Source organism: Pseudopipra pipra, chromosome 6 (assembly GCF_036250125.1).
Source record: "Pseudopipra pipra isolate bDixPip1 chromosome 6, bDixPip1.hap1, whole genome shotgun sequence".
NCBI lineage: Eukaryota > Metazoa > Chordata > Aves > Passeriformes > Pipridae > Pseudopipra > Pseudopipra pipra.
The window spans coordinates 53,703,302-53,715,901 of NC_087554.1; the positions used below are offsets into that span (position 1 = coordinate 53,703,302).

Here is a 12,600-nt window from a genome sequence, read left to right on the forward strand (position 1 = left end):
TAGAATTTGAGGTGCTTTGGTGGGATCCTTTTTTAACTCTCAAGCCTCAGAAACACACAATATTTCACCTTCCATGCTTTTTTGCTGGGTCTTTTCTGAAAGAGTTGGAGCTCTGATGCGAATGACTAAGGAGAGAAGCGTTCAGACTTCTGAAGACAAGCACCAAATTAGCTCTGTGCGGACAGCCGGAGTTAAGTTTTAAGGAGACTAGAGGCGTGCTTAACACTCCTCCCCGCCAGCAGACCTCCCTTCTCCCGCGCCCTTATAGGACTCAGGAGCGCAAGGTGCGCGTCTCCTCCGGCCGCCCCAGCGCAGGAGCGCGGGCTCGGAGGGGCTGGGCGGACCGGGGACTGCCTCGCCCCGTGGGCAGCTCCCCCGCCCGCGGGTGGAAGCGGGCAGCCCTCCCCGCCCTCCGTCCCTCCTTCCCCCCGCCCCGTGGCGCCGGAGCTCGGCGGCGCTGCGGGCGGGGGGTGCTGCCGCCTTCCCGGCCCCGCCGTCCGCCGAGCTCCCCGCGGGGCGGCCGGAGCGGAGCGGCCCCGTCCCGGCCATGGGGCTGCGAGCCGCGGGGCTCCTCGGCTGCTGCTGCCTTCTGCCCCTCGTCCTGCCCGCAGCGCAAGGTAAGGCCGGCGCGGGGAGCGCGGACGGGGCACCGGCCGCACCGGGATCCTCTGCCCGGGAAATGTCGCGGTGAGGGGAGGCGAGTTGGGAAAGTTTCGGGACTTTGCCGGGGCCGGGCGGACAGCGGCGGTGGCGGGAGTCCTCCCGCAGTCCCTCGAGGGCAAAGGCTTGTTCGGTCCTTGCTCTGGCCAGAGATGCCGGTGTCTTTGGGAAGCTTCTCCGTCGTAGCAAATGGAGTGCGTTTCTCCTGCCGTTGGCGTAGTGTGTCAGTGGCTAACGGTGATATTTCAGAGGAGTATTACTTGATGCAAATACTTAAACAAACAAACAAAAACTGTGACTGAGATATCTTCTCCTTAACTTATATTATTTATGCATGAGTTAATGAAAGTGATTATTTTTACACGATGGAGGGTTGGAAAGAATTTAACACTTTTCTTGTAAGTTGTAATTTCTTTTCTGACTAAAGGTACTTTTGCGTTTCAAGTGGTTCTGAAACAATGCGTTTGGAGCTGCATGTTGTGAAACGACATCCATGGATCTGCTCTGACATTTCTCTTAACGTGCTGTATAGGGATATTGCATACACTTTGCATGTGCTAAAGTGACTTAGTGTTCTTTTGCTGTTAATTCTATATGGCATTTCACTTGCCCTATAGGAACATTCTATAATATGTTCTAGATTAAGTTAATTTAAAATTTTATGTTGCAAAAACATTTGTAGTAAAAAACCTGTACATTTTGCATTCTGGGTTCTTTTAAAACATCAGTAGTGTGTAAAGGACATGATGTCATTTTTTTTTTTTTTTTGAGTGCTGATTTTTCTGGCTTGATGTTTATAAAAAAATCTCTTCTTCCAGGCGTGAACTGTAGAACTGGCTGTCACCCAGAGAATGGATTTTGTGAATCTCCCAATGAATGCAGGTAAAAAGATCTGTCAGACAGTGCTATTAACACAGGAGTGGACAGCTTCAATAATTCATAGTCCTGGTAAAACAGATAGAAGCTGAAATGGTTTGCTCTTTGAAAACATGGAACTGTAATGGAACAGCACTCTACGATACAGTCATGATACAGTAACTGCAATAATAGAGCATAGATGTCTAGATACCTTTTTAATTTACTTTTTCCAGTACGAAGTATTTACATTGATTAGCTTTTTTCTTTCTCACTGAATGAAATGGTTTTCTTCACATAAACTCCTTCTAGTATCCCGGAAACATTGATGGTATCCTTTTGTTCATATAGTCCAATTTGGTATACAAAAGTTTATTTATTGGGCCTCAAAAAGAGGAACATCCTTGTAATGTTGTTTATTAAAAATAAACTATGTCTCTATCTTGTCTTTTATCTCTTTCAGATGTCAACCTGGCTGGCAGGGTGCTCTTTGTAATCAATGTGTTCCTTTCCCTGGGTGTTTGCACGGCAGCTGTGCCAAGCCCTGGCAGTGCATCTGTGAGGAGGGCTGGGTTGGCAGCCTCTGTGACATAGGTTTGCACATCCTTTCCTGTTCTTGAGCAAATGAGGGAAGCAGCCCCATCTGGTGCTGAAGACACGCAAAGTCCTGGAGAACTAATTTTAAAATACTGACTGTTAGCTCCAGATAAGGGGATTCCTGGCAGCAGCATGTAAACCTCGAACTTTTATAATAATTTAGGCAGAAGCATGTAGTATCTTTTGTAGTTGGCATATGTGTGAGCAAAGTGTAAACACATGCTATTTTAAACATTGATTATCATGGGCAAGGCTAACAAATAACTGCTCCCTTGTTAATATAAGGCCTTTTTGTAGAAATACAGTTGTCTTGTATACATTAAATATAATTTGAAATATTAAATATAATTTGAAATATTTATGTAGCAGATTGTATATATATGCTACTTTCTTAATACTTCTTGAAAACAAAACCATTGTGCTTATTTCTTCCTTTGCTTAACCCAGTGATGGTGCAGTGGAGTAACATTACTACAACTGAGGAAAAAAGTCTGCTTGAACAGGCTGCCACTTCCCTCTCAGGTCTGAGAGGGAAGAGCTGTGTGTGGGCCCTCTCACCCCCTGCCACTCAGAATGAGCCAGCTTAGCATAAGCAAGTTGAAGAATTGGCCTTTGTTGAGCTGGTTTATTTTGGCTTACACAGGCCAATGTTCAATCGAAGAGATCTGAGGAGACAGAAATCACATGAACATCCAGGAGCATGCACCTGTTCTGCCCACATAGCTGCAGCTGGAAGAGGACAGGCATCCAGGGGCTCATTCTCTTTCCATGCCTTTCAGGCTTTTGTTGGTATATGGCTTATAATTTATAGAGTATTCCTGAGTTCTCCAATGCGTAGCCAAAGCAGTAATTAATGACGACAGTTTGAACTGGATAAGATTTTCAAGATGACTAAAAGGCTCAGATGATTTTAGGTAGTTCACATCCTTGCAGTGACATGGACTTTGGTGCAAGGTTCTCAGGTGCTCATTTATGTTCTCATCAGGTTTTGCAGCTTGTACTTACTGGCTGCACACGTGAGAATAGAGAGGCTTCTTAGTTTAAAGCTAGTCCTAGTGTGTTTACAGGAGCTGTGGTAGCAGTGAACTCTCAGATGCTCTGGATACATCTCACAGATGTGTTTGTACCTGAGATAGCCACCTAAACTCATTACAGTTGGTGAGGAGTAATGGGTCCCTCTGTGACCTACAATCATAGATTTCCAAAGCTAGATGGAACAACATGCATCTGCCACCTTAGGAGGCTCAGTTCTATTGCTTATTGGTAAATACAAAGGACCACGTTTTTAAAGGTACCATCCTCACAGCTACTTTTAAAAGCTTTAAGTGCCTGGCTGAATTTCTTAGTATTAATATATCTTTGCAATTCTGAGCCTTGCAATGTTTTCCTCTTGCAACTGATACTTAGGATGCAAAAGAATGCATTGAAAGTTATTACCCATCTCTTTATGGAAAAATATTAATTTAATACATAATGATTAACATAGTCCTATAATACCAGAAAAGATATCCCTTCTTAAGTGCAGAAACTATTATTTCTCTCAACACTCAGAGGCATCTCAGAGTCTTCTTTGCTGATTTGAATCTAGATCCCCATGAAGAACTGCCAAGAATATTCAGCCGAAAAGAAATAACCATCTTTTTATCTGCAGTGACACGTTATGTTGACAGTCTTTCATCTCGGTGGTTTTACCTACTCTAAATGCATTGGTTAGCCACAAGGGATCAAGAGATCTCATCTTCTTGCTACTGGAAGGTTGCTACAAATTGTTATCCTGACCCAATAAAGCACTGAGACCTCAAATGAGTTGATTGCTCAGCCCCTGATCTCATCATCTTCTGCCAAAAAGTTGGTGTCGGTTCCCTGGTAAAGTCATTACAGGCAGCTACAACTCATTTACAGGTACCACTGAATGAAAGTTGATTTGGTTAGAAAAATGGAAGAAAAAACCCAGATGGAAAAACTGGGAGGGTCTGAAGTTCATTGGCCACTACTGCAAACACTTGAAATATTTGTAAAATACAGATATAGTTGCAGCATCTTATTTGTTTGCTAAGCATAGGAGTGAAAAAGATGATTGGGACTAGTGGTGATATCTTTTTTTTCTGTTTTCTAGAAAAGTTACTGTATGATCTCCTTGTCTTGTATCATGGAAGCTCCTTTCTGGAGTAGTTTTAGATCACCAAGTGATTTGCTAATGCCTGTAATTGGGTAGCTGGTTTTTTTAGTGTGGGCAGCCTGGTTCTCAGTGCAAGTCAAAAATTACCTTCCCAGTACTTTAGAGGCATGCAGGTTATACTTTGGGCTTGATCCACTGTAAACCTGTAGGTAGGAATCAGAATAATTTATGACTATTATTGCAGTCACACAGACATGACACTTGAGGAAAGACATCTGTGAATTGATGTCAGTGTTAACACTGCTGGTTAATCTCTGCAGTGGAGTGCACCAACCTGTCCAGCTGAATGCCATGGCATCTTCTCATCTTGTGGAAGTACAGCCTCGAAGTCAGGTGTACGAACACCTGGAACCAGGCTGCACAGCACAGTTTCCCTCTGCAGCTGATACGCACTGCACAGTACAGGAGCCACATCAAACACTGCCCATAGCAAAGGGAAAAACGATTTAGTCAATTTATTTCCAAGAAAAAATGACAGCCCAGTCAGAATATATGATCCACCTTGCTAAATCAGATCTGTCATCTTGTCACCCCTGGCTGTGTCTACACAGTCATGTTAGCAGGTCCATGACCTCCTGCTTGAATGCTCACCTCAGTCTGGCTAAAAAGCCAACATATGGTGTGAGCTGGGAGTATACTGTGCTGCTTGTCACTTGACTGCTTTGCCAAGGGCACGTGTTGGTAAACTGCCATCAGAGAGTGCACATAAAGCCTCTAATGCCCATGCTAGGCATGCATGAGACAGGAGTTAAAAATTCTGCTGTGACACACCACTTCCTCATAAAAACACTTAGTGATTGCTTCACGTACTGCACCATGACAACTTAATTTTAGGCAAATATTAATTAATTTATTGGGAATATGAATTTTGCCATTCATAATACATGTGTAAATGTAACATTTATTTTTTTTGGGTTCTCATCTTAGGCTCAATTATCACTTGAAGCAAGCAAGTCACTTAGTTGTTGACCTTTTGAGAGGAAAAATAGAGACAGTGGGCTAATTGAGACTGATTATATATTGTGTTCGAAAAAGACCTGGTACAGCAACGTTTTAAGTTGTGTTTTAAAATTAAATCCCTGACATAAAATACTGACAGCAATATGTTTGTATATATATATATATACATACCTATATATATATATTTCAGACAGTTTCCATGCTCCTGCATCAAAGTACATGCTTTATTAGCTGCCTTTAGAGCCTGAGAAAACAGCTGGCAGACAACATTGCTCCAAAAAACATTCAGGGTTACTTTGGTCCTTGTGAAAATGGGAGCTTACACTCAAAGTGCATGCTAAGTTGTTGTTTTGCAATGAGAACAGGCTAATACATTAGAAAATAGAACCTTTTTTCCAGTGAAGATTGTATTTGAAAGCTAAGGCTGTTGTTTTGCTATGGTTAAAATTTTGCAGTACCTCATGATACCTTCTAAATTTTATTTTATTTTATGCTGTGGAAAGCAAAATATAGATACTCTTAAATCTCTTTTCATCTTCTTAGAAAGTGTGTATGTGCACATGTGTGTGCAAAGCATTAGAAAACTTCCAGTCAGCACTTCTCTACAGCTGCTCCATTAGCTGGCTAAAATATGCACTTTTTTTTGTTTATTTAGTTTTAATTATTTTAAAAATTCAGTAATTGTTTGAGTGGGAAGTGGCTCAGCAGGGAAATTATAAAGAAAGTGAGATGTGTGACTTTGGATCCAGACATCATACAGCTCTCTCTTCTGGTACAGTTATGTAAGGGTTGAATGTAGCCCAGCCAAAAGATGAAATTTTAGCAGATTGTTTTTAACTTGCTGATCTTTGTTTTTATGAAATGTTTGCTCATAAGCACATAATGATATGGGCAGGGAGCAGGGAGAATTCCGAGTTCCTGATTGCTTTATCAGAATTCTGCTCATGGAGAAGCCAACATTGTGAAAGGATGGCTAGACTACATAGAAATTCTTTCTCCCATACTAATATTTCCTTTCTAATGTTACTTATTTATAGAATGGAGCAATTCAAACATATTTTGCAAGGGGGAGCTAAAAGGAGGAGAGCTGAAATTGCTTGCAATAGTTCAACAACTTGAACTCAATTTTAACAGAGGAAGGAATAGATCAGCATTTATAAAATGCATGATGAAGGACTATTAAAGCTATATTTTATTTGACGTATTGCATACCATTTACTGACTCTTTCTCATTAGGCTGACTGAGCCCTTTTGGGTTTTTTTAAACAGATATTCACCCATGTTCTGCAAAGCCCTGCACCAATAACTCAACATGCATAGAGACTGGTGATGGAGGATATATTTGTCTGTGTGCCCAGGGATTTACAGGAAAAAACTGCCATCTCAAGAAAGGACCATGCATTATTAATGGGTAAATATTGATTTTTGATGTGAATTTAAAATCCACACTTCTACTGACTAGTATTCAGAATTTTTTTGCTAAGTAGAAGTATCTCTGTGGTAAAATAAATAATGCTTTCATAGTGATGATATTATTATTAAACTTTACAAATCTGATCTGTTAATATTTTAAAGATTTACAGGTTATCAGCACGAGTTTATATGCACAATTTGAGTACTAAAAGTGCTAATTTCCACATCTTATTGCGGTGAATTTATGCCTTCACATGATTTTTGTAAAAAAAATTGAAGTAACCTCCCATCCTGTGCTCCCACCTCTAGTGAGGGATAACTGTATGTACAAAGAATATACACTGATGAGAACAGTAGCCACAGACACAAGCTGTCTACATGAAAACATCTAGTCCATCAGTCTGTCATTTTTCTTAACTAACATATATATATGTCCGTAGTTTACTGAAGGAGATAATCTCACTTCCATCAGAACAGGATGTGGGGACCATTGTTCTGCATTCTTTAAGAGAAGTGGGACATTAGGAAAAGCATTGCCAGTAGGTTGAGGGAGGTGATCTTTCCCTTCTGCTCAGTCCTGGTGAGACACATCTGGAGTGCTGGGTACAGTTCTGGGCTACCCAATATGAAAAGGACATGGCCATACTGGAGTGAGGCCAGTGAAGAGCCGTGAATATGATTAAGGGATGGGAACATCTCTCCTATAAGGAGATAGTGAGATCTGGATTATTTAGCCTTGAGAAGAGAAGGCTCTGAGGAATGTACTCATGTATATATAATACCTGATGGGCAGAAGCAAAGAAGACAGAGCCAGATTTGAGGTGCTCAGTGAAAGGGCAAGACTCAGTGGACTAAAGAACTTCCAATGCACTGCTAGAAATGCTTAAAAAAAGGAAGACCTTTTAATGTTAAAGAAAATGTGAACTGGTGAAATCTTCTAGCTTGTCAGAGATGTAGTCCCATAAGCATACAGAATGCCTTTCTGTTGGATACAAGCTTGTTAAAACTATCACCATAAAATCACAGTTTTCTTTTAGGAGATTGCCCTCTTGCTCTCTATTGGTACCCTCTGATTCTCTTTTTGCTCAGCAATAGATAGTAATGAATATTCAGATCTACCTTATTACTGAATCTTCCTGAAAACTTGTACACTCTTGTTTAAGCAACATTAACACCTCTCACTCTCTCTGGCAAGAATTGCTATTCTTCCACAACTTCATGTCAGTGGATTTTTTTTACTATTACTTTTAATTGGTAAATTAAAAGCACTCACATAGTGCTGTCTGGGTTTACTTTCAGCTTCTAAAATAGCTGCTCTCACTTGCCTATTTTTTTTCATTGACAATGAGGAAATTTAAGTTCCTTGAAAGTGCAGTGAATCATATCCAAGCTACTTGCCTAATATAGGGGATGTGAATAGTTTTCTCTTCATCTGTAGAGCAAATATTTCAGTAATTCAATGTGAACATGTATCCTAACTATCCCAAAGAACAAGTGAATTCCAAAAGTACAGCATCAACAAAATAACACAGATTAGTTCCATGTAAGTCCTTAAAATCCTTATGGTTTAAAATTACTGAAACTACATTTTTGTGTTGGTACTCTGTGTTTGAACTATATGCTCATGAGCTAGTCTGGAAATCATGAACAGTTTTTCTTAAGGAAACAATATAATTGAAACAGTGATTCTTTTTCTCTAAGAAGCTCTCTTTTTTCAGGAAAATGAGCAGCAGTGTCTGAAAATCTGCTTTTAGTTCAAAAAGACAACTGTTCTCAGCATAAGCATTCTGTGTCTGCTAACAATTCACAATCCCCCAGAGAGTGCATCCCACATCCTGGAAAAAGACCTCATCAGATGGTGTACTTTCATTCACATCTCACTTCCTTTCAGTTCCTCTCTACCTCACTGGTAATGTTAACAATGTTGATATTACTAAGCATTGCTGCTGGCTCCTTAGTTAATATTCACAGATGGAACCAAGACAATTCACAAATCGAAGTGTTTGTTCTAGTCTGTTTACTGATACTAATGTATCTGCATTAGTGACCTCTGTGTGATATTTTGAAGTTTTGCTTTGAAGCAAAGCAGCAAATGGTACTTTCTAAAAAGAAAACACAGTGTCTGGAAAGCAAAAAAGTGGTATGTACATGTTTCCACAACTAACCCTTCATGTACCATGCCTTGCAGTGTTAAATGCCAAAAATGCAAAGAAACTGAATTTAATCAAGGAAATAAATACTAAGGCTTCATTTATTTAAATATATTTAAATTAGGCAAATGCAGTCAGTATTAGTAATAAACAAATAAATAAAATTTTTAAAAATTCTGCATATTTCTTCTTAACTGTTCTTTATTTCAATTGCTTACATTTCTGTAAGGTTCAGAAAAAAGTTTACACTTACATTCTCCAGCAATTTCTTCTCATTTCACTAGAAAATACTGAAATTCAACCCAACCATGAGGGTTCAAACCTCTACATATTGTCATATCCAAAACAGCTTGTCCAGTTTTCCATGGGACCTGTAAAGGTACGAGAGGGTGCTAAACTCTCCAAGAAGTCCATAACTACTCCAGGACTGTACAACTACAACTTCCATTTTTTACTTAAAGGAGACATAGTAGCTGGTTACTCTGTTAAAATTCCTTATCACCTCAAGTTATCACTAACTACGGCTATGCCAAGGGGACAGTGACACCTTTTGCTTTCCTAATACTGCTTCCAGACTTCCAATATGTTCTTCTAGTAGCTTTTTTTTTTCCAGCTAGCATCTACAGTGAAGGACAATACAAGAGGAAAGAGCAGTTTATGTGGAAGCAGCAGAAAACAGACAGATGATTCCTCTATCACAATACTCAGACTCTCCTGAGGCCACCAAGTACTTCAGTCCCCAGTGAAGCCAGAGGTGCTTGGAGTAATCTCTGTCACAGCTAGTCCCAGAGCAATGGGTGGGCATTTGAATAGCTCTACCTTATTCTGACCAGAAGTCAGGGACCACTTGTAGTCAGGAGCTTATATGTCCTTCACAGTCATCTTATTCAGACATCAACAGATCTCTTAAATTCCTGTGTCCCACCGTGGAAATCCATAATGGCCTGTTCTACTGACCACTGCATATGTGAAATGTCTGCATCTATGAAGCTGTGATGTTTACTGTCCCTGGGACTTTCCCCTGGAAATGTAACACTTAAAGAACAGCTTGAACTTCTCAACTATCAACTAGTACTGTGCGGTGTGTCTTCAGGGATACATAAGTGTTTTAAGAAAACACTTTTAAGAAAAGTGTTGTCAAAGAGGCTTGTCCTAAGCTCTGCCAAATCTTTTTCATTTTTTACAAAGTAAGTTTTAAACGCTTTGTTCATATGTGATGAGCTGCCATAAAAGTGGGGTTTGAGATTTATTTGTAAACCTGGGACCCAGGGACCCTTCACTTCCAGCAGAGACAGTTAAAGTCTAAGCCCACTTTGCACAGATCCACTGAATTGACACATTTGTGCCAGTCAGTGGGTAGGCCTATCCTTTGGCATTGTGCTCAGTAAGGCACAATTGCATTGTAAAGGTAAAAAAGATCTCTCAGTTAATTTATGTCACTTAAAACATAGTACCAAGCTAAGTTCTTAAAGAGTTTGCACAAATACTTGTTTTCCTATGGTCCTGCCCTCACATTACAGCTGTCTTTGCCAAATCTGAAATTATCTCATTTATATTTTTTATTATAATTATCAAAATTTTTGGCTGAACAGCAGTTTGTAGGAAAGTATCTGCTTACTTCTAATTTTTTTTGTGTCATGGAACACCAGGGAGGCACAATAAAAACATGTAGTTGCTATGGCCGAGTGTTTGCTCTGTCAATGCAATATATAGATTATCTTATGAATAATCAGACAGAGAAGAAGCAGCCATGCTGCTCATATCTTTGTTCTGTCTTGTCTGAATAGTTGCTGAGCTATATAGCTCCAAGCGTATGAAAGCAGTGGGAAGCTTAATTTGAATAAATGTTTGAAATAATTTTAAATCCCTTCACAGCTCTTTAGATTGAATTTATATACTAGTGTACTAATCCTGCCCAAAGGGTCAGCAGAAGATGTTATAATCTGTATTGGTAAAGCTGTTGAACAAACTCATTCTTGATTCAACTTCATTGACTTTTGTGGATTTGCATTTGGAATTACTCTTTAAAGAAAACCATCTCCTTTTGTTATATAAAATGTTTCATAATAGCTCCTTTCACTGGACATCAATTTTGTCTATTTGTTTGTTATCTTTTCTAGCTCTCCCTGTCAGAATGGAGGAACATGTGTTGATGACAACGGTTTTGCACCACATGCTTCCTGTCTGTGCCCTTCTGGTTTTGCTGGCAATTTCTGTGAAATCGACCGAGATGACTGTGAATCCAACCCTTGTGAAAATGGAGGAACATGTACAGATATTGGTGTGGGTTTCAGCTGTTCTTGTCCCCATGGCTATACAGGAAAGCTCTGCAGCAGCCGTGTCATATTTTGTGCCAGTGGCCCCTGTGAGAATGGAGGGACTTGCAGTGAACATCCCCAGGGAGGGTTCAAATGCATCTGTAAACCAGAATTCATTGGTGTTACCTGCAAACATCCCAGCAAAAACACAAGTCTTTCTGGAGTGCATATGGAAAGGAAGCATATGCAGAATTACAAGCCACCCTCAAAAGCTCATCATAGATCAGTGCATCAACAGCAAGAAATCCTGAAAATAACAGTGAAAGAAACAATCCAAAATGCAGATCCTTTTCTGAGCAGAAGCCAGGTCATATGTTTTGTTGTTCTAGGCTTGCTTACGTGTCTTGTTGTCTTGGGCACAACCGGGATTGTTTTTTTTTCAAAATGTGAAATGTGGCTTGCTAATGCCAAATACAGTCATCTTCTGCGCAAGAAAAAGAACTTTTTTCTGAAGTCTAACAATGGGGAAAACCTCTCAGTTAATATTATCTTCCCAGAGAAGATCAAGTTGACTAATTACACTAAGAACTACACTGCCATCTAGGCCCTTGAAAGCCGAGCAGCAACTTGTGACTTTTCATAGCAATATGTAAAATTTGTTGCCTGTGGTTGGCCTCAGTATTTGTGGGTATATTTGCTGTAAATTTTGCTGGGTGATAATGAAGAAATGTAATGTATCTGTCTAGCTAAGGATTTTTTCATTCCCCAAAATAAAAGGTAAAAAAAAAGGATAAAGAGCAAGGAATGTTAATTTTATTTCTTTTTAAGGCAGCTATTTTTTGTAAAATAAAAAGTCTTGTTTACCGTTGGAACTGTATTGTAGCTTTCTTGTCTTGTGCATAGTGTATTTGGCAAATACAGTACTTGTAAATTACTTAGTAATGCCTTTTTTTTTTTTTTAAATAAACAGCAGGTAAGGGCTATACTGGTTTATTTATTCATTTGTAAATGTTACACTACAGCAAAGTCCACAACAATTGTCCCTGCTTAATTCTTCTGCTATATGTGATAAAGACTTTGGAGATTGTGACAAGAGGAGCAAATTCACACTGGTGCCTCAGCTATTCAGTCAGTTTTGCTATTTTTACATGCTTATAAGAGAGATTACTCTTTCTATAGTTTCTTACAGGTCTTCAAGGTATTAATTTGAGGTCAAAGGTCTCTTGCTTGAAGTGCTGCATCTATAAGTTGTTCTATTTATCTATTTTAAAATGTTAAAAAGGTGTTCGATGTCTTTGATCACACTTGCTTTTTAGAGAACTTTTAGAGATTTAAAGGATCTGATTCTGACTTTTCTATAAATACTCCTTAAAGAACTCTGCCTATAGAAGTATCCTTCATGCCTGTGTCATGGGGAGAAATGAAAAGGTATCATGTGTCACCTGAAATAGAACAGCTGCTTTTAATTCTTCACTTCTGCTTTTTCTGTTGCATTTCAAGGAGAGGACAAGGTTTTCAAGAATCCAAA

The 12,600-nt window shown here is 39.6% G+C and overlaps 1 protein-coding gene across 1 annotated transcript; it reads left to right on the forward strand.

Annotated features, from left to right (window-relative positions):
• Positions 1 to 271: 271 nt before the first annotated feature.
• DLK1 (delta like non-canonical Notch ligand 1) lies at positions 272 to 12,055 on the forward strand. Its single transcript, XM_064659189.1, has 5 exons — positions 272 to 617; positions 1,479 to 1,542; positions 1,979 to 2,109; positions 6,521 to 6,662; positions 10,935 to 12,055. The coding sequence occupies exons 1-5, from the start codon at positions 548 to 550 to the stop codon at positions 11,674 to 11,676; spliced, it is 1,149 nt and encodes a 382-aa protein (XP_064515259.1). The 5' UTR covers positions 272 to 547; the 3' UTR covers positions 11,677 to 12,055.
• The last annotated feature ends 545 nt before the right edge of the window (positions 12,056 to 12,600 follow it).